The sequence below is a fragment of the Crinia signifera genome, chromosome 3, assembly GCF_055691185.1.
Source record: "Crinia signifera chromosome 3, ASM5569118v1, whole genome shotgun sequence".
NCBI lineage: Eukaryota > Metazoa > Chordata > Amphibia > Anura > Myobatrachidae > Crinia > Crinia signifera.
This window is the reverse complement of record NC_139219.1, coordinates 237,106,540-237,127,288: the sequence shown is the minus strand read 5'-3', so window position 1 is coordinate 237,127,288 and position 20,749 is coordinate 237,106,540. Positions and strand designations below refer to the sequence as shown.

Sequence of the window (20,749 nt, the reverse complement as noted above, 5' to 3'; positions counted from 1 at the left end):
ACGGGGGCCCGCCTGTTCTAGAGGTCAGGTATTCAGTCCAGCCAAACCACTTTATTAACGGGTTGGAGGCCGAGGAAGAGTAATGTACTCCTGCGGTGATGTTGAACCGCTTGTTCTATTTGGGGGATAGTAGGAATTTGGGTGGAGCTCATCCCTCTCTTTGATCTTGTCAATAGCTGTCTGTTGTAGGCTGAGGCGGGGTATAGGGGAGCAAAAGCCTGTACAGGTTTGGTTATTTAAACACATTTTATTGAGTAGATCACAAAAATACACCAGGCAGGACTCGCATAGGGGGGTATTTAATCCCAGGAGAGAAATCAGCAATTTTTGCCCATTTTTTGTGGCGAAATTGGGTATCCCTATTCAAGCTTAGTGCTGATTTTCAAAAACCAGGTAGATCAGCGAAATTGCAGCAAATTCATGGATTTTGCCATTTTTGTCACTCTTGATTCACCCCCACCCCTAGCGGTGTGTGGTATAGCTCAAAGACCAGGTCTACGTCTTCAGCCCAAAAAATTCAACATGCACAAGGTTGACATTTGAAAAATGTCGACACACAGGTTTTTGTTGTCTACACCTGAGCATGTGGTCCCCAATAAGTGTACTGCGTCCCATATCATGGCTCGCCATGCTTCCATTTCCATTTGGAGTCCCTGGCAAGTACAAAAAATTAATTAAATCATGAAAAAGTCATGACGACCTTTTAATAGGTTGACAATTGCCATGTTGACCTATTGCTTGTGTCAACCATATGGTGTCCACTTATTGGCTGTTGACCTAGACACTCAGCCACCTGGATTGCATGACCTGGGGGTGCTGTTAGTGTAATAACAGCTGCCTCTGAAATGGAATACCCAATATAGTACATTTAATAAAGGAGTGTATAGATAGTAGATATATCATTTAGTGGTGTGTAAATTACCTTTTTAAAACCGTATTTCTGATCGTGTTGTGCTCTCTTTTAGGATGCTGCCGTATGGGTGCCTGTCTATTGGGGATTGTGTAGGACTCATTGAGGTGGTCAGATGTTCTCATACTATTATGCAAATTCAATGCAAGGGAGGACTAAAAGGTGCTCTGCAGTTCAACAGCCATACATTACATCAGTGGCTCAGGGATAAAAACAAAGGAGAAACGTGAGTTGCAGGTTTATTGATCGATGATCAATCTGTAACTGTTTTGATAATACTTGTAATGCTATGATTATTTACATTTACAATTTAGCATATACATAGATTTCTGTAACTATACCTACAGGTGGAGTGCCTCTCGTGCAGCGCCAGGAATGGACAGAATGCCCTTGCCAGCGGAGAGGCGCTCCACCTGACTGACATGTTCACTTTACTGTGAAAGTATATCTTATACAATATGTCAAGTAACTGAATGCTCCTTACATGGGCCATTTTGATAAATTATTTATACAGTTCATTTAGTCTTTTCCACCTTGCGCAGTAACTGTATGTCGTGTTTTATCCTGTTCTTTTCTATACCTTGTGCAGAGATCTATCATAACTGCAGCAAAATATATAGGAACATCTGTATGTGTGTATGTGTGTATGTGTGTATGTATGTGTGTGTGTGTGTGTGTGTGTGTGTGTGTCAGTGTCAGTGTGTTCCCAAGGGTCACCAGTCTTACACAGTGTAATCCTTCTCCAGGATATGCTATTGTTGTGTGTAGTATGTGGAAAGGACATCGGAAGATTTGTACACCTTAATCCATCTATGTCTCCTTTGTACTAGGTATGATGCTGCCATTGACTTGTTCACACGATCTTGTGCTGGTTACTGTGTTGCTACTTTTATCTTGGGAATAGGTGATCGCCACAACAGCAACATTATGGTGAAAGACAATGGGCAAGTAAGTTCTTATTGAAAATTGCTGGCTCTCTGTTTGAAAACCTACATCTCCCCTTTATTAAGACCAGCCCATCATGGAGATAATAGAAGGAAGGGTCTTCCGAATATACAACTCTTTTCCCCTACCTGTAGATGCGGGGAGGTGAGCTTATAGTGTAGGAGGGCAGAGTCTATTCTCTGAACAGAGAACATTCTGGTCTACACTAGAAAGATGGTTGGATGGGTCCAGATACCTGTCACCAGCATAAATCTGCTTTGTTTCTTGGGAATTTGGGGGTCTGAATTAAGGGGGAGCAACCATAAAATCTAAACCCCTTAAAGTTATGGCTTTAATGTAGCAAGTGTTTCTTCTGTCAGCTTTTTCACATAGATTTTGGGCACTTTCTGGATCACAAAAAGAAGAAGTTTGGATACAAGCGGGAACGCGTACCTTTTGTCTTAACACAGGACTTTTTAATTGTCATCAGCAAGGGAATACAAGAATGCACAAAGACCAGAGATTTTGAGAGGTAAGCATGATGTGTATCATGTTGCAAGGGCCTACACATTATCATCTGATATAGACTAATAGATAGAAAATCACCCTTTTATTACTTGGCCCTCCAATATTGGTGTGTTCTCATTTTTCTTTTTAATATACTATCATTAGGAGATATATTTCAGAATAAATTCCCCTGGTGACTGAGTATGACATAGTGGTATTATATCACTAATACATAAAGTCTAGCTCTTCTATCCTGAACTTGCATAGTGGAACCTCTTTGTTTCAAACACCCAGATCTTGGAATAACACCTAGTTCTCCATGTTATGAGTTGGGTTTACAAGGTATGAATTGCATATAGTAAATCATAAAGTGAAGCGCTATGAATACTTTTCAGATGCACTGTAGCTCTGGTCTTTCTAGTTATTGGAAGTCCAAGAAGATTCCCACAGTTTTGTAAGGTAGACAAATTTCTAGGCGCCTAAACAAAAAAAATGGAGTCTAGCTCTAATACATGGGTCTTCAAACTGTGGCCCTCCAGATGTTGTGAAACTACAAATCCCAGCATGCCTTGCCACAGTTTTAACACTGCCTTATAGCAAAACTGTGGCAAGGCATGCTGGGATTTGCAATTTCACAACATCTGGAGGGCTGCAGTTTGAGGACCCATGCGTCTAATATATAGTGCAGTAGAAAAATAAAGTTGTCTAGTATTTGTGGGGTACATGCAAAAGTGTCCTTTATTTACCCTGCATTTAAAAAAGAAAATAGTTCCAGATACAAAGTTGCAATGCTTTTCATGTTTTGCTTCTAAATCAGAATCTGAGATGGTAGTAATGAATAAAGCAGTGGCTATATGTGGGTAAGCCCTTATATGTGTTAATAGTGATAGAAATGCATGTTCACCAACAGGGGGCAGCTTAGGCATCACCAGTCCCCATCCAACAATATTTGTATCGGAACAGCAATACCACTCTAACTTCCATTGGATCCTCAATATTTTTTTAAATGAGTACCCTCTGCACCCTGCCATCTGCAGTATCCCATTGTCTCATGATGGTTGCCCACGTAGGTCTTACTGCCGTAGGTTTATATGCCATTATGTGAACAAATGAATGTGCTGCTGTTTGTTGTACTTGCATTGTACATTCACAGGAGTTAATGTGTCTAAGTAGACCATCTGAGCAGTTTATATATGGTTATATACATATATACAGTATGTGAGCTTTATGGTTTCACGTGCATGCATTAATTGTGCAATTCCTTTTTTTTTTTTTTTTTTGGGGTTTCTGTTAGGGATGGGTAATCATATGATGTTTCATCGGTAACATCGGATTTATGGTTCCAATGTTCGATGTTTAACCCTGCTATGTTGAGGATCCAATGTTTCATCAACATCGCTAGATTTCTCCCCCGATGTTTTTCTCAATCTTCCAATGTTTTTTCTTTTGTGTGTCAATGTGTGCTGCTTTCAATGCTTTTGCAGCCAGCTCACTCTCTCTCCTTGATTTATATTCATTAAAATCTTAAGAGACTGATAAAAAACATTAACAAACATGGCAGTATCACTGCTGGCTGGGCTTTCATATGTGTGTGTGGCTGTGTGCTGCTGCTGTGAATGGTAGCTGACAGTGAAAGACAGTCTGGCCAGCCATTCAGCAGCAGCACACAGGACAGCCCCACCCCTGCCTCACTGCAACTGGTGCTGTTAGTGAGTCACTGTCACTGTCTACTGTGGTGTTTCTAGCACAGGTCTGGTTTGCATATCAGTGCTGATATACAGACCACACTGTGCTAGAAGCACTACAGCAGACAGCGACACTCCAGGCAGGGTTTTCAAAGATAGTGGGTGCTAGAATGAACAGTATAATATGAAAGTCACTAGTAGTGACATTGTGGTGAACTCCCTTCATATTTATTTATTTATTAATAGTTTCTTATATAGTGCAGCATATTCACTTGCGCTTTACAATAGGAGACAGTGATACAACAAACTGGGTATTTACAGTCAGTCAAAGGTATGAGGGCCCTGCTCGCAAGCTTACAATCTATCAATTGATTTATTATTATGCAGCAAGCATATCACAGCACCTTACAAAGGGCCTGATTCAGTTGTGGATGCAGACATTTGCACAGTTTATTTCTTTGAAATGCAATGTCAGTCACACTGCACATGTGCAGTGATTTATTAGTAACAGTGGACGCAGATACTGAGTGACAGGTACAGTAGTTTCTATTTGAGGGAGGGGATGGGGGCTGGTTTGTCAAATGCAGATGTGTTTCAAACATTAATTTGCAGTTGCACTGGCTCCAGCGTCTTTGTTCTGATGGTTATTCTAAGCAACAATAGGGTTGCTCAGATGTTTGATGTTGTCAATGTTGCATCTTTTATACTTAAGTTGTGGATTTGAGAGAGCAACTGCATCCACCTCTGAATTAGGCCCAAAGTTTTTGTATATTAAAACAATCGTGATAAACTTATTTAAATTAAAGGGTTTTTTTTCAATGTACTATGTGATTGTTCTATGTAGTATGTTCTATGTCGCACTGTGTGTACAGTTTTTTTGTTATTTTCTATGATCAACATAAGTTGCTACAGTTAAAAATCTAGGTAAAAATAGCAGATTGTGAGTTGTTGCAATAAAGGTTTGATAGTTAATGCTTCATGTTTTTTTCCTTCCGTAACAAATTTTATTTACCACAAAACATGAATCATATATCCATTGTGTGTATAAACTGTAAAGGCCCATACACACTTGACGATTTTCAGCTGAAAATCGCTCAAAACGGCCGTTTTGAGCGATTTTCCAATGAAAATCGCCTGGTGTGTATGCCCCCCAGATTGCCGACTAGCGAGGATGCGCGCTCCCGCATCCTCGCTAACGAGGTGGGCAATCTGCTGGTTTTACCAGCACACCTAGCGATGATGGCTGGTTTTTCAGCCATCATCGCCAAGTGTGTACAGCAGCCGGACTGAAAGCTGAAAGTCTTTCAGTCCAGCTGACAGCCCGCTCCCTCCCCCTGTTCATACTCACCCCTCCCCGCTCCCCACGCTGCCTGTCTCTTCTCCTGGCTCCAACGCTGCTGCTGCTGCTGCTGCTGCTGCTGCTGCTGCACAGTGACAGGTTCTCCTCCACTCCCCTGGCCGGACATACAGCTCGGCAGGACGCCCCGCCCCCAGCAGAAAGCCCCCCACCCCCAGGCTCACAGGCTTGCTCCCTGCTCCTGCTGTGTGGAGCATAACCCCACTGACCACCAATGAAGGTTTTTTAAGGCAGTGATATAAACATTGCTGGCACATGCCAGCAATGTATATATTACTGCACCACTGGGCACCAATGATTTTGTTTTAAGGCAGTGATATATACATTGCTGGCACATGCCAGCAATGTATATGTTACTGCACCACTGGGCACCAATGATTTTGTTTTAAGGCAGTAATATATACATTGCTGGCACATGCCAGCAATGTATATGTTACTGCACCACTGGGCACCAATGATGTTGTTTTAAGGCAGTGATATATACATTGCTGACACATGCCAGCAATGTATATATTACTGCACCACTGGGCACCAATGACACATAAGCCAGTAATATATACATTGCTGGCACATGCCAGCAATGTATATATTAGCACCACTGGCCACCAATGATACTTATAATGCAATATATATATATATATATGTGGCTGAGAGCCGGCACTCAAACCAATCAAGGGGGTGGTAATATGCCTTTGGGTGCCTTCCGCAAAGTTGAGGTAGTAGGCGAAAAAGCAGCGTCACTCCAAAGGGCTTCAATCAAGAGAATTTATTATAACATGTGGTCGACACGTCAAGGTCGACGTTTCAATGCAACAGCATTTTTATCAAGACAGCGTGTGGTATATGTATCTGGTCACACGCTGTCTTGATAAAAATGCTGTTGCATTGAAACGTCGACCTGGACGTGTCGACCACATGTTATAATAAATTCTCTTGATTGAAGCCCTTTGGAGTGACGCTGCTTTTTCGTATATATATATATATATATATATATATATTGCAGTAATATATACACAGCTCTTAAACTCCCCCGTGGCAACGAGCACTTCACCCCCACCCATGGCATCGATCATGAAGGGCCCTGGGATCAAGCATGAAGCCCCTGGCATTATGGTATGTGGCTTAATGGGCATCATGGTGTGTGGCATAATGTGTAATGGGCATTGCTGTGTGTGACATAAGGTGTACTGGTGTGTATAACATGTAATGGGCATTATGATGTGTGGCATAACGTGTAAGGGGCAATACGGCTGCAAGTAAAATCGTAGCTATGCACATGGGCGGGATTTCCCTGGGCAGGACAGCATTTACCTGATCGCTGGGCTATGAATATACGCAGCCCAGCAATCAGTTATGAATCAGGCCCCAAGAAAAGAAATATACTGAATAAAATGGCCCCTGCTCTCACCCTTGGAATTTTAACCCCTCCCATTATGTAAATATCCTTTTATATGAAAGATTTTCAGCAAAGTCTTTCGCCTCCTGAAAATCTCTTGCTCTTTGGGGGAAAATAGCTCAGTGTGTACGCACTACTTTGGTGATAGATAAATCCATCAGAGATTTTGGCAAAGTCTTTGGAAACGAAAATCTTCTAGTGTGTATGGGCCTTAAGCCTCCAACAAGATAAACTTAATAGAGGGATTATTTATCATCTCCGAAGCTTATTAGTGTATTATATGCTTTGGTAACCTGTTTATTAAAAAAAAATATCGAAACATCGGTTAACATCGGGTTCACAGTACCAATGTTTAGGTCTAAATTATGTTTTGCAACCAATGTTGCAAAACATCATTTGACCGATGTTTTCTTTCGATGTCCCATCCCTAGTTTCTGTTAATGTGATAGAGTTCTAGTCTTCTGAATCTATAAAGGTAGCTAGGGAGAAATGTACAATGCCAACATTTTCCTAAAATAGTCTGAGAAACGTCACTGGGGATATGAGATTCTCACCAAGCCTGCCTGTGGTACATTAGCAGGTACTGGCATGTCCTGCTATTAGCACAGCAAACTGGGACTTGTGCTGACAACAGGTGGAGAACCAGCGGCCTCAGCTAGCTTTCTGGCAGCCTAATACTGTTATGGAAACAGAAACTGGAAAATGAGAACAATGATTACACTATTAAAGTATGCTATGACTGGGAATTACCAGATAGAAAATGATTTAAAGATCTAGGGAGTGACGGTAAATTTGGTTATTGTCCATACACAGAAGTTTGAGATATAGAGGAGCTGATCTGCATAGAGAAGACTGGTGCAACAAATTGTATAGGAAGGCATTAGGAAGTGATCTCAGAGTATAAGTGCTGAATGAGCAAGTGATATGTCCAAGGAGCATTTCTCTGGCACTTAAGTGAGTTGTCCTTGGTGTAAAATGCAGCAGTCAGATCAAAGTAAATCTGATGTGTTCTTGATAAAATTGTGGTACTCTTTACTTAGAAGGGCGCCCATCTCGGCCATCTCGGGCATTGAATGCACTAAAAAATCAGGTGCGATGCGACAGACGAGATGCCCGAGATTTCCCATAGGGAACAATGTTAAATGTCTCAATTGACCCGATTTTCCTGTTCAATGCCTCAATTGACCCAATTTTTCCATAGGAAACAATGTTAAATGGGCCACAGAGGCCAAATAGGCACCCTGAAGTGAATAATGGCCACCCGAATTGTTAACGCCACCCCACGATCAACGTCAACCCGAAGCGTGGCGAGCGCAGCGGTACGCGTCCTACGACCTTTTCATACCCCCACTATCCACGTCGGCGTGGAGTTGAGAATAGAAAGTGTGGCGAGCGCAGCGAGCCACCGAGCCCGAAGCGTGGCGAGCGGACGCGGATACCTTCACAGGTATCCGCGTCCCCTCGCGGGCTTCACAGCTGTCCGCGTACCCTCGCGGGGCTCGCTGCGCTCGCCACGCTTCGGGCTCGGTGGCTCGCTGCGCTCGCCACACTTTCTATTCTCAACTCCACGCCGACGTGGATAGTGGGGGTATGAAAAGGTCGTAGGACGCGTACCGCCGCCCCTCGCGGGCTCGCTGCGCTCGCCACGCATCGGGTTGACGTTGATCGTGGGGTATCGTTAACAATTCGGGTGGCCATTATACACTTCAGGGTGCCTATTTGGCCTCTGTGGCCCATTTAACATTGTTTCCTATGGAAAAATCGGGTCAATTGAGGCATTGAACAGGAAAATTGGGTCAATTGAGACATTTAACATTGTTCCCTATGGGAAATCTCGGGCATCTCGTCGGTTGATCGCACCCGATTTTTTAGTGCATTCAATGCCCGAGATGCCCGAGATTTTTTACTAACGATGCCCACGATCAAAATCGTGGGCGCCCTTCTAAAGGCCCCCTTACACTAGTTCAACTTATCCTAGAGATAAGTTGTGCCTGATTGAATGTGAACTTCCCCAGCAGCTTTCCTGGAGTGCTACATGAGATTTGTCACTTGATGTGCCATTTTTTACATTCAATTTGGTTCAATAAATTGTATGAGATTTATCTTGCCAAATTGAATGTGTCCAGATGGGAGGTCCTAGGAGATGTCCAGAGTGCTAGGAGGGGGTGGCCAAAACTGTAAATAAAAACTGCTATGCTGTCACTAGGGATGGTAATCGGTGCAGAAATCATCTATGGCTGTGCGGCTATCTCGGGGAATCCCCTCCGTACAGGAGATAATCTCCCAAAGCACCCGACAGCGCACCCCCCCTTCCGCCAAAATACAAGTGAGCGGCTGAGTTGCTTCAGCATTCAGAAAATATATATATTTTAAAAGGCTTAATTACATCAAGTACTGCTGCGCTGTCACTAGAGTCACTAGGGATGGTAATCGGTACAGACATCATCGATGGTTACCATCGATGCCGATTCTGCACCCAGCGATTGAAAGTAGGGATGGCCATCGATTATCGATGTTCCCAAAACATCGACATCTAGGTCCCAACCATCGATGTTTTGGGAACATCGATAGTCGATGGCCATCCCTACTTTCAATCGCTGGGTGCAGAATCGGCATCGATGGTAACCATCGATGATGTCTGTACCGATTACCATCCCTAGTGACTCTAGTGACAGCGCAGCAGTACTTGATGTAATTAAGCCTTTTAAAATATATATATTTTCTGAATGCTGAAGCAACTCAGCCGCTCACTTGTATTTTGGCGGAAGGGGGGGGGGGGGTGCGCTGTCGGGTGCTTTGGGAGATTATCGCCCATACGGAGGGGAATCCCTGAGATAGCCGCACAGCCTTATCATGGAGGTCTCGGGGGAACCTGCACTGGACGGAGGACAGGGAGGTTAGACGGCGGGAGAAGCGGAGGCAACGGCAGGTAATATAGGGGATGGGGGAGGCACTGTGTGGCGCATAATACGGGGGGGGGGACACGGACACAGGGGCGCAAAACCACGGCAGCTATAATGCGCGGGGGGGGGGGTGCTGACACTGTCACTGACTGTATGTAATGGCAGCGGGCTCGGAGTGCTGTGTGGGCGGGGCGGACATGAACAGGTCACCAAGTCCCTCCCTGGGGAGGCGGACGATAAGTTTAATGTCCCCTGAAGTGTGCCTAATGGGCCCGATGAGATAGATCCTATGTGCAGGAGGATCAATCTCATGGGTCCGACACGATGTGCACGGGAACGCGCATCGTGTCGCAGTGCAGGAGAATCCTGTAAGATTTGGTTTGATTGATTGCCTCAATCTGTCTAGATTGAGTGAAATCGAGTGAAATTGAACCAAATCGTACAAGTGTAAGGGGGCCTTAAGTAAAGAGTACCAAAATTGTTGATAACATTCGTCAGTGTGGTCTCCGAAGATGGATACAGTCTATTTTGAATGGACATGGGTGAGGAACCGGAGTAAATATTGCAGAATTGAATAATTTTGCACAGGCACCACTGGAGAGAACTAGATTACATGTGTTAAGACTATTAATGAACATAGGAGAAGACAATCACCATATTTGTGTTAGTTGTCAGAATAGTTTTTCATTTCAGGATAAAGTCCATGTGCTAGAGCAGTGATGGCTAACCTTGACACTCCAGCTTTTATTGAACTACACATCCCAGCATGCCCTGCTACAGTTTTAGCATGGTCAAATAGCAAAACTGTAGCAGTGCATGCTGGGATGTGTAGTTCAACAGCTGGAGTGTCAAGGTTAGCCATAACTGTGCTACAGTATGTTGGGTGTGCTAGAGTATGCCTGGCTGGTGCTCTGGAAACAGTATTCCACTTCACTTTGGATATTAAATTTGAAGTACTCAGCCAGATAACAGGCAGTGACATTGATTAAAGGTGGTTGGCATGGGATGGTTAAAAAGAAATATACATGTATTTAAGGCTTAGAGGACTGAGTGGGGAAAGGTCTAGTAAAAAGTAGATGTAAGGAATTTGTCAGCATTACAACATTTTCACCAGTGATATATATAGGGCAGCAGAATGCATAAATGGCAGTGGCACAGCTCTGGTTGATACCAGTACTAGGAGGGTATTGTTCACAATGGAAACTTTCAAGAAAAATCATTGGGATATGAGAATTGTAGTAGATCACTTATGCAAGTAATCATACATTACATTAAAACTAGACCTTCTTACTTCAACGTGACTGTGCCACTTAGTGATCCCAATGGTAAGTATTCAATATAGAGTTAGGGTTAGACTGCAGGGGAATGGGAAGGTAGGTTTTTTTCTGTATGTAAAAAAAAAAAAAATAGAATTGCAGTCGGAATGTCAGGATGCTACTTTATGCATTCTGATTGGTGGGATTCTGACTGCCTGGATTCCAATACTATCCTGACGTAACTATATGACTACTATATAAACAGTGTGGGTATTCATTCCAGTGCTGTGCATATGGTTAGAAGGTCTGATCTGTGGTCCTCAAGGCACACCAACCGTCCAATTTTATGGCTTTCCCTGCTTATGCACAGATGGTATAATCAAGCTTGCTGTGGTACAAATAGTCACCTTTGCCTAAAGCTGGCCATACACTACTGCAATGTCTCGCAGCAGTGTATGAGGAGCATCCCATGCAATCCTTTCACATGCGATGTATTACATGCAAGCCCATTCACCGCCGCCGGGAGGGGGTCAAAGTCAGAGGATGGACGGGATGTCAAACACATCTGATTCGGGCCGATTTCTCAGCACGATCCGTCTGAATAGAGTGAAATCACCCCAGATCTTACTAGTTTATGGGGAACTTAAGCCTGGATAGCTGTAAAAACTGGCTGTTGGTGTGCTTTGAAGATCGCAGTTGAGGAACAATTCCGTATTTTTATTTATTTATTAACAGTTCCTTAAAAAACACACTTGAACAATATGGCTCTGATAGAGGTTTTATAGTTTTTGCTATGAATTTGTCCAAATGAAGTCCTTCTATAGAAATCTGTGCATGATAAAAAAAAAAAAGCAATTCTGCCATTTTTGAGCAAAAGATAGTGTGACCGTTGTGATTTATCTACACAGTGATGTGCCATTTAAGAAAAAAAAAAACAAATGTGTATAAATTATGATGATTTCACAAAACATGACCCTTTTTTTTTTTTTAACCCGTCTCCCTCTTGCCAGGTTTCAAGAGATGTGTTACAAAGCTTATTTGGCAATTCGCCAGCACGCCAACCTTTTCATCAACCTGTTTTCCATGATGCTTGGCTCCGGGATGCCTGAACTGCAGTCTTTTGATGACATTGCCTACATCCGAAAGACATTGGCACTGGAAAAAACTGAACAGGAAGCCTTGGAATATTTTATGAAACAGATGAATGATGCCCATCATGGTGGCTGGACAACAAAAGTAGACTGGATCTTCCACACAATAAAACAGCGTGCTTTAAATTGAGCAGAGGGCTTGGAAGCAGGCTACAGACTGGTCACCCACTCTCTGGGTACTACACTGCACTGTTTATGTGGACAGGCAGCAAAGACCGGCTGCATGGGAATTGCACAAACCACAAAGAGCATTACTATCACAACAGCAGCTATAAGAATGCACCAGAACCATTAACACTAACAGGGTCTACAACAACACTAAAGGAACACATTTCAAGAGCTTCAGTCTGGATTTCAAACGTTATGCCTTAATGTCAAACAGGAGGCTATACCCCTCTTTGCTTGCGTTTTAGTACCCAATGTATGGTCATGGTCTATTTGATATAAACAGTAGTTTGGCAGAGAGAAATATTTTTGTGATTCCCATGTGTGTTTTGGAACGCTGATTTTTGAACCTTTGGTGCAGTAATATACTAGGAAGTGATTGAAGGGAACTGCTCTTCCTAAATGCCTCACAGTATTGTTCAACTACAATGCAACATTAGATGCGCTTGACAAGTGTCCATTTTTTTTTCTTCTTTTTTTGGTTCATTTAAAATGTGATACCATGTAAGTCGTGCGCGAAGTATGGTCTTGTTCTTTTCTTTCTCCATCTTTTTGTTTCTTTGTTTTTAGTTTGCATAAGTTGCACCATTCATAAGAACAGAAGAGTTTCAAACTTTCCTGAAGTTTATAAAGAAGTCTGAAATTCACACAGTTAATGTGTGTAAGTTTTTTTGTTTTTTTTTTGTTTGTTTTTTTGGGGAGGGGGGGGTTTTTTTTTTTTTTTTTTAATGAATTTTTCTTGAAATACTACAAAATGAGAGACCAGATAAAGCTGGGGTTGTTTTAAGTTAACCGCTTATTGCACTGAAAAATGTTGCTCTTATTATTAAACTCTTATTTTTATAGTCTTCCTAGTCTATGTTAAGGAAATTTGTTCTTTATTTTATTTGTACTTGATATTTAATCCCAGATTTAGTTTATATATTTCAGAGGTTGCATCATATGTAATCTATATTCATGTTACAGTGTTTGAATGTTTTTTCTAATTTTTTTTTTTTTTTTATATATATATATATATATGAGGTTATGCAGTTCGTTTTGTCTTCAGGCGCATGCAACAAGTTTGTGTGTGTGTGTGTGTGTACATCATTTTCTACATGTGTGCATACAGTTTGTTTTTTAAGGCGCTTATTCTTTTTTAACTGTCCCTGTATTATCTTGCTTTACATGTGTTTCACCAATGTATGAACCTGATCCTGCCCAGGTCATTTTACCTGGTTTTCGTGGGGATTTGTAGGGTCTTCTGAGAATCCTGTACACTGCTTGATCTTCGGCTATCTTTGCCAGATTATATTTTAGCGACAAACACAGTTTGCATAAACACATTTGACAACATGTTGCAATGTTTGGAATTCAGTGTTTTCACTTCTGTCTAATAGCCCCTTACTGCATCCTGCCTGGCATTTCCTCTTACCAGCCTATGAAGACTGCCACCGGGTACACTAACATTACACGAGTATAGGTAAACCACAATGCATGCAAGTCCTCTAGATAAACAAGCCACTTTTCTTGGTTGTTCAGTGTTATAGGCTGATTACTAGTATCTTATTGTTAATGATATAGTGAACGCCTTTTATTATTAGCTATAAGGCTTTATAGGGTTTTTGTTTTGTTATTTAGGTAGACACACCGCCAATGTTCTCAATTTGCTTTTCAAGGAGTACAGAAGTCTTCAGTTGGCTTCTACTATTATTAACAGTGAGGGATACCTGTAGCATTTTTTCCAATACTGATATGATATCGTGACAAAAAATTTCCATATATGTTAAAGTATGCAATAGTGACACGTGTGTTATAAACAGTGGCGGCTTAAGAGAAGGGGCTGCAGCACAGTTCCAAAATTCAAATAGGGGAGCGACCAACTGCCAGTGAGTCGGTTTGGAATGGCAGTTGGTGCATCTCCCCTATTTCAGTTTTGAACTGATGCAGCCCCTCCTCTGGAGCCGCCACTGGTTATATAGGTAATAAAGTAACAGACATGATGTTTCCAAAAAGCTTCAGACAAGGTTTTGTTATTACAAAATGTTTACTAGTTTTTTTATCCACGAGATATGGCACAGCCTGCAATGGAGTTTGTTACTAATAAAAAACTCCCATTAATGAGTGTTATTTTTCTTATATGTTTTATAATTAAGAACACCTTTTTAAGCTGTATTAATGTAATTAAATATTATATTAGAAATGTGGAATCTCTTTAATTTTTAGAGGCACTTGAAATCCTCTTTCAAACCAAGTCAGCCAGGCAGCTTGAGATTTGAAACTTCTGCCATTTTGTGCCCTTTTTCAGGCTATTTGGTGCTAGGACACTCACTTTGCTGCCTTTTTTATAGGGAAGGCAGTTTTGAGTTCTCCCACAGAGCTGGCATGATATTTGAACCTGTGGTTCAACCTGATGCAATGTGGACCTATTGATATACAGTGGGCACCCATAATTAAGTACAGTCAGACAAATGAGATTATCATTTAAACAAAGAATTGACGAGTAATGTGTTGAGTTATGGTACATGCATAGGTGAGCTTAGAAAGTGACTGGATGTTATAGGAGGTTTACATCCAAAATGAGGTTTGGATAAATGTTGCATATTTGTCATACAAAGGAAATTCTATTATATGATAGATTAATAGTATATTCATGTTAGGAAGGGTTTAATGCAAAGATAACACAGCATTCTATAAATGCAATATGTTTATAGGAAGACCTACCAACTATACCCATAATGGTTTACCCTACTAATTCCAAATCAAACATACTTAACCCTTTGAGTGCCAATTGAATTTGTCTAAATAGGTGTGAAAATTGCCAAGCAAACCTTTTTATTCATCATAATGACCTGTAATGTTTACCTTATATAGGAAATATCATCTTTTTTTACACAACATTTTGTATTTGTATTTATGTAACCACTGTGAGCGACGCTGGCATTTTTAGCGAATGTTTTGAACGTCTCTCAAAGCAATGTTGGCACTCAAAGGGTTAAGCACATGAGAAGTCTTTATCCTGACAGAGTGAAATATAATGACCAGTATATGGCAAATGTATGCTTTCATGGAGCAGTTTAGCACAGCTTGGTTTTAGTTGAAACAAGTCGTCCCAATTAGAAAATCCTGCATTGAAAGCTCTGTTGATATGGCTGGGGTTCTGTATACTGCTAACTAGACTAGAAGTTTGATAACTTACCAACCAATGCGGATATTACTAGTTATCTTTGTTACCAGCTCAGACTGCAGGCAGCGCATTTTGTTGGCTGAACCAATATATACGACAATACAATTGTTCCTTATCCCTTGCAGACATCACAACTGCTAGTGCACTGATTGGCTGACTATTCTTTCAAAATAGCGGTCTCAATTTTAGTGTAGGTCAATGGCACAAGCATAAGTGGGGATAAAACCTCAGTCTACCAGTGCACTGTCTATGACCTGTGCAGTATCAGAAGTCCCAGGACTAAATGTAACCTTCCCATAATTGAGTTCTATCCATATGTCAATCTAGTACAGAATGCATAATTGACAGATAGAGATTATGGTTATGTAAGCAAGTTACGATTCAGGTGTAAATGATGTTAATCATAATTACTGATTTATGTTGAAATCCTGCAAAACAGGTGTTGGGTTGGTGTCCTAACGCTTTATTTTAAGACACATACAGAACATGGGTACATTTGAGCTCATAGAAAGGTACAGGTGCCTAATGTAATGGGAGAATTTACCTATAGTTTGCAGCCAGAGAGATAAATAGGGGCTGCCCAACAACCCCACCAAACATATACGATGTTGCAGCTCATACATACAACCATATAGATGACTCCTTGCAGTACAAATATTGTGTTTCCAGTTGACCTATTTGTGTAAATACCACACTGTAACTCCCTATTAAATCTCATTCTGCCCACTAGGTGCAATGGGGGAGATCTGGCCACTCTTTGGTGGATGCAGGCACTGCCCCAAAATAGTGTCTCCTAGCACTTCCGGGAGAATAATTAAGTATGCCTGGTGATCCTGCCTGGTCCATAACCAACAGCAATGCTTTGTATTATAAAGGTATAAAACCAACTCTAAGCTGCAGTATAAAAATAAAGCATTTGTGGGCTATTTGCCAAAGCATCTAGTATTTACTCTGCAAAAAAATTATTTTCGCCCCTTGCATTGTAACATGGTTTGTTCCATGTGCACAGTTACATCCTCTGTTTTGCTCCCACCTTAGAATCAGCTAGAGTATGAAAGTGTTTCAGTTACTGTTAAATTGTGATTCAAGAACCGGCTTTCTATTACTCTGTCCATGTGGTGCTAGTTTGTGCAGCTCTATAATACAGTATACTGTACCAAGTGGTGGCATGCCAATCACTGCTTTAGGAGACAATTGTAGGCAACAACAATGCATTTTCCCTGTGGCACATGCAGATGCATGATATCACAATAGTGCAATGAATAGGGTGATACTATTTCATGCGTTTTACTAAAGCAAAAGAATGTAAAAAATCTAATGAACACTAATTGATAAGAGGACTAAGACTGTTCTATTTATTTGCAGCTGTTAATTTAGACTTTTTTTTTTTTTCAATTTTATTTATAGGTTATAAAGGCAAATCGATTATGCTGTATAGTTTATCTAGGTAGTGTACAGAAGGGCATGTGCAAAGCCTTTTGGCCTTTTTTTCTGCACTTTTACCACCAAAGGAAATAATTCTACTTCTAGAAATAATTTTCTAAAAATGTGTGATTTGTCACCCTGAAATACATTTCTAAACACTGGAGGGATAATATTTACAGAAAGGTATCATCCACTGCATGTGTTCTGACATTTAGCATCATTGGGGGGGGGGATATGTTTTTGGTTATTGTTAGATACATAGTCTATTTATTTTTGGTGTGCTAGAAAGGGGCTGATCTCGGTCAGAGCTGATATCACATGACTTTCCTTCAAACGCGTAGGCACATCTGTGTTTTCCCTGACACGTCCAGAAAACTGCCGCTTGCCACCCACAATCGCCGGCTTGCTGTCTATGAACTTTAGAATGGCCAAAAATTAAAAAAAAAAAAGGTAAAAATTTGTAGCTGTGTGATCAGATCTGAATAACCCCAATAACACATACATGGCTATTGTACCAGCTATTGGCAAACTCATCAGTGCATTCATAGTAGTGGTTTATGTAGCGAAGAGGTTCATAATTGTGATAAAAAAAAATTTTTATTTATGGGAACAAAGTGTATAGGATACTACTTTCTTTGTGCGCGTGTCTGTTTGTTTTAGACTACAGTATCTGTGGGATCTTAGTGGTGTAGCTTTGTTTACTGGAGGTTATATTATCATTACTGTTAAATCCCAGACAGATTGTTTAAAGAAAAAATATGTTCTGAATACAGAAACCAGGACTAGCCATCAATCGCCAGCAAGAAAATGGAATTGTTTTTACTGCTGTTAATGTAGGCGTTTTTTTTTTTTGTTTGTTTTGTTTGTTTTTTATTAATGGAGCCGGACTTTAGCACATTGTGGCCTGACATTTCTTTTGGGGTAAAAACAGGAACTTTCCTTGCAAATGAACCAAACTATGTACAAACTAATTATACAATTTTTGTATCTTTTTCCTTTTTAATATATCAATACATTTACTACTGCTTTATTATTATTTTTACTAACAAGCATCACTAACGCCAGTGCCTAGCCTGTAATTAAACACTCTCCACAAATTGAAACCTAGTAATATAACCAAAATGATTCATGTTTTGTTAAATGTAGTCATCTGCGAATATCACCTATGATTTTATAAAACATAACATTTCGTCTTGATGTACTGTAGCTAGTTTCCGGTCTCTGTTATAGAGGTAATGTATGAGGTCTTATAAAATGTTATAACAGGAATTTCTACAGAGATTATATTCAGTTTGTGAAGAATATATATATAAATAAATAGGAATTTGAACAGATCTATTTCTAATGTTTTGTTTAAAAAAAAAAGTGTATATTATTGTGTATATTAATCACTTCAATTTATTTTGTGCCTTTTTTTTTTCTTTTTTTTTATCGTTTAGGCTGCAGAGTGGCTTCAAAGATCAAATGGCCCTCAGCTTTGCTACCTCAATTGTAGTAATGGATACTGTTACGTTTCCCTCTGTGATTGAGTGTATTAAAATTTTCAGGACTGAAATATTAATCCTATAGGTACTGCTAAGTGAGCAGAACGTAGGCTAGGATTGATGGTACTAAGATAGCCATAAACAATTCTTGCACCTATATTCTTACTCTATAAAGTAGCTAGTGTACTTCTTCCAGACAAAAGTGTTGTACACATTTCACACTTGGGCTGGGCCCATATAAAAGCTATTTTAAATATGCCATTTGGTAACATCATTAAAAATATATTAAAAACATGTTTTTAAGAATGGCTGTAAGTGAAGTGAGATGCTATCCTGCTTAAAAGAGCCAGCTTGTATGAATTTTATTTTGGTAATATACTGGAAAACAATTTTTTATGCAATTATATATCCTATACTTTTGTTCTAGATAAATGGCATCCGATAAGTGGCACACAAATCCCATTGTAGAGGCGGTAGTTTATCCTAATTGTCATGCATGCTGATAGAAGACGTGGGTTCAATGATTTATCTAAATGTTGAAAGAGCCATCAATGTTGTAATGTATTTTATTAGGAGAGAATGAAGATCAGCTTATTTCATTGCAAAGGAACAAACTATAGCTACTGTGGTTGTATAACGGCTACTGTTGTCCACTGCACTGTGCTATTTGCCGGAAGGTGACACCATGTTCACTAGATCCAAGTTATTGAACACTGTGTATATCCCTCCTCTGCTCTGTCTGTTCTCACAGTATTAATAGTGCAGTCTTCATTTTAACATGTTGCTTGTTTTCTTTGCGTTCTTCTAGCCATGCATTGCATATTAATGATTCCTGCACAGCACAGCTTACCACTGCAACCACCCATGAGTTATGATCTATATATATCTGTTCTTGCTTTGCTTTTTGATAACATGATACAAGATGATATCTTCATGACATAATCTGGTACTTTAAAATGTCTTTGTTTTGTTCCCATTGCATGGTCTTTCTTTAGGGCTATTTTATACTTGATATTGGCGAGCATTTTTTATTTTCTTCGCAGTCATGCGAAAGTAAGTGCAGTTTTTCTGTCTTATTTCATGCAGACATTGGTCTTGTATCTGAAAATCTGTTTGGTGTCCGGTCCCATTTGACTCTTATAAAGACACCCCCTACACACACACTCACTTCATGTGGATAAGCCCCTTTTGGGTTTCTGGTTTTTGTAAAATACATTTCTGGTAAACTGCTGCTCTTGCTTTATCTAAGATTTCCATTTCTGTTGCCAAATAAACTGCTGGTATGGAACGTTTGACATCGCCACCACAGGGCTGATTGGGCAACTCTGTCTTGTTTGCATTGGCAACTACGATGTAACATTGTAATGTCTATTTCCACCTCTTATGTTTAGTCATTATAACAACCTCCTAGCTTTACGGTTAGGAAGTTGGTTTATATAGACTTGTTTTGCTAACATGTTCTGTTATTTAATGTTTGTTATTGGAAATGTTCTTGACTTGAAGTAAGCTGGTCATTAAAATGTTGAAGAAACTACCTGCATATTTCTGTTACATTAGCTAATATGACTATACATTGTCATCCATAATGTATATTATGTCTATATTGGTTAACCAGGTTCTGCAACCTGAATAAAGGAAATGCTTTTTAACCTCTGACATTCTGCTTATTTATCTTGATTTTATACAGAAGATGTTAAAAGAAAGGCTTAATATAAATGTATTGCATTTGGATATATAATTGTTACATTTTATAAATAAGGCACCAAAAATGGTTTGCAGGGTTGCGGATATGGCACACAACTATACAGGGTACACAGAATGAAACATTACAGTAACTGAAAAACTAAACCAGACCATAGGTAACAATTAGCACCACAATTATCAGTACACAATACAGCTGAGATGTAGGGAGGTAAGGGAGTTGTCCGTGTTCTACTAGGAGCAGGTTGCCATTGGTAGAGATGAATGATTACAAAGGAAATGTGTTTATAGATGCTTGTAGAGAGCTGTAATTGAAGTGCGATGTTGGAGAAGGTCCCTCTTAACTCTAAGGCGCTTACAAGCACGAGTGCAGGGGATGCAGGCAAAGAGGCCTGAAGGCAGGAGGTGAGCATGGTGGGTAAAGCCAAGACGTGAGGCAACATTATGCTGAAACCGCACAGGAGCGCACTTTGTACATCCCACAGGGTCTTTGTGATTGCCTATCTACATTGGAGATCTTTAAAAGCAACTAAACACGTGACCTCTGTTTAAAAACAATGTGTAAGGTGTGCTAGAATATTGGCATCCTATAAGACGTGACAATGTGATATTGCTGTGTATGCTGGTCTAGATATGCTTCTCACTGATTCATTAAATAACACAGAAAGAAAATAGAAAATGCAGATGCACGCTATAGTAATAAGCACTGCTAATTAAAT

The 20,749-nt window shown here is 40.3% G+C and overlaps 1 protein-coding gene across 1 annotated transcript in view; it reads left to right on the top strand.

The window, feature by feature from the left end:
- Positions 1-19,985, top strand: part of PIK3CA (phosphatidylinositol-4,5-bisphosphate 3-kinase catalytic subunit alpha) — a 67,587-nt gene extending 47,602 nt beyond the window's left edge. Inside the window, exons 19-22 of the mRNA XM_083177714.1 lie at positions 966-1,136; positions 1,741-1,858; positions 2,215-2,366; positions 11,949-19,985. Of these exons, the coding sequence (XP_083033840.1) occupies positions 966-1,136; positions 1,741-1,858; positions 2,215-2,366; positions 11,949-12,219 (712 nt within the window). The 3' untranslated portion in view covers positions 12,220-19,985. The remainder of the gene's footprint in view (positions 1-965; positions 1,137-1,740; positions 1,859-2,214; positions 2,367-11,948) is intronic.
- The last annotated feature ends 764 nt before the right edge of the window (positions 19,986-20,749 follow it).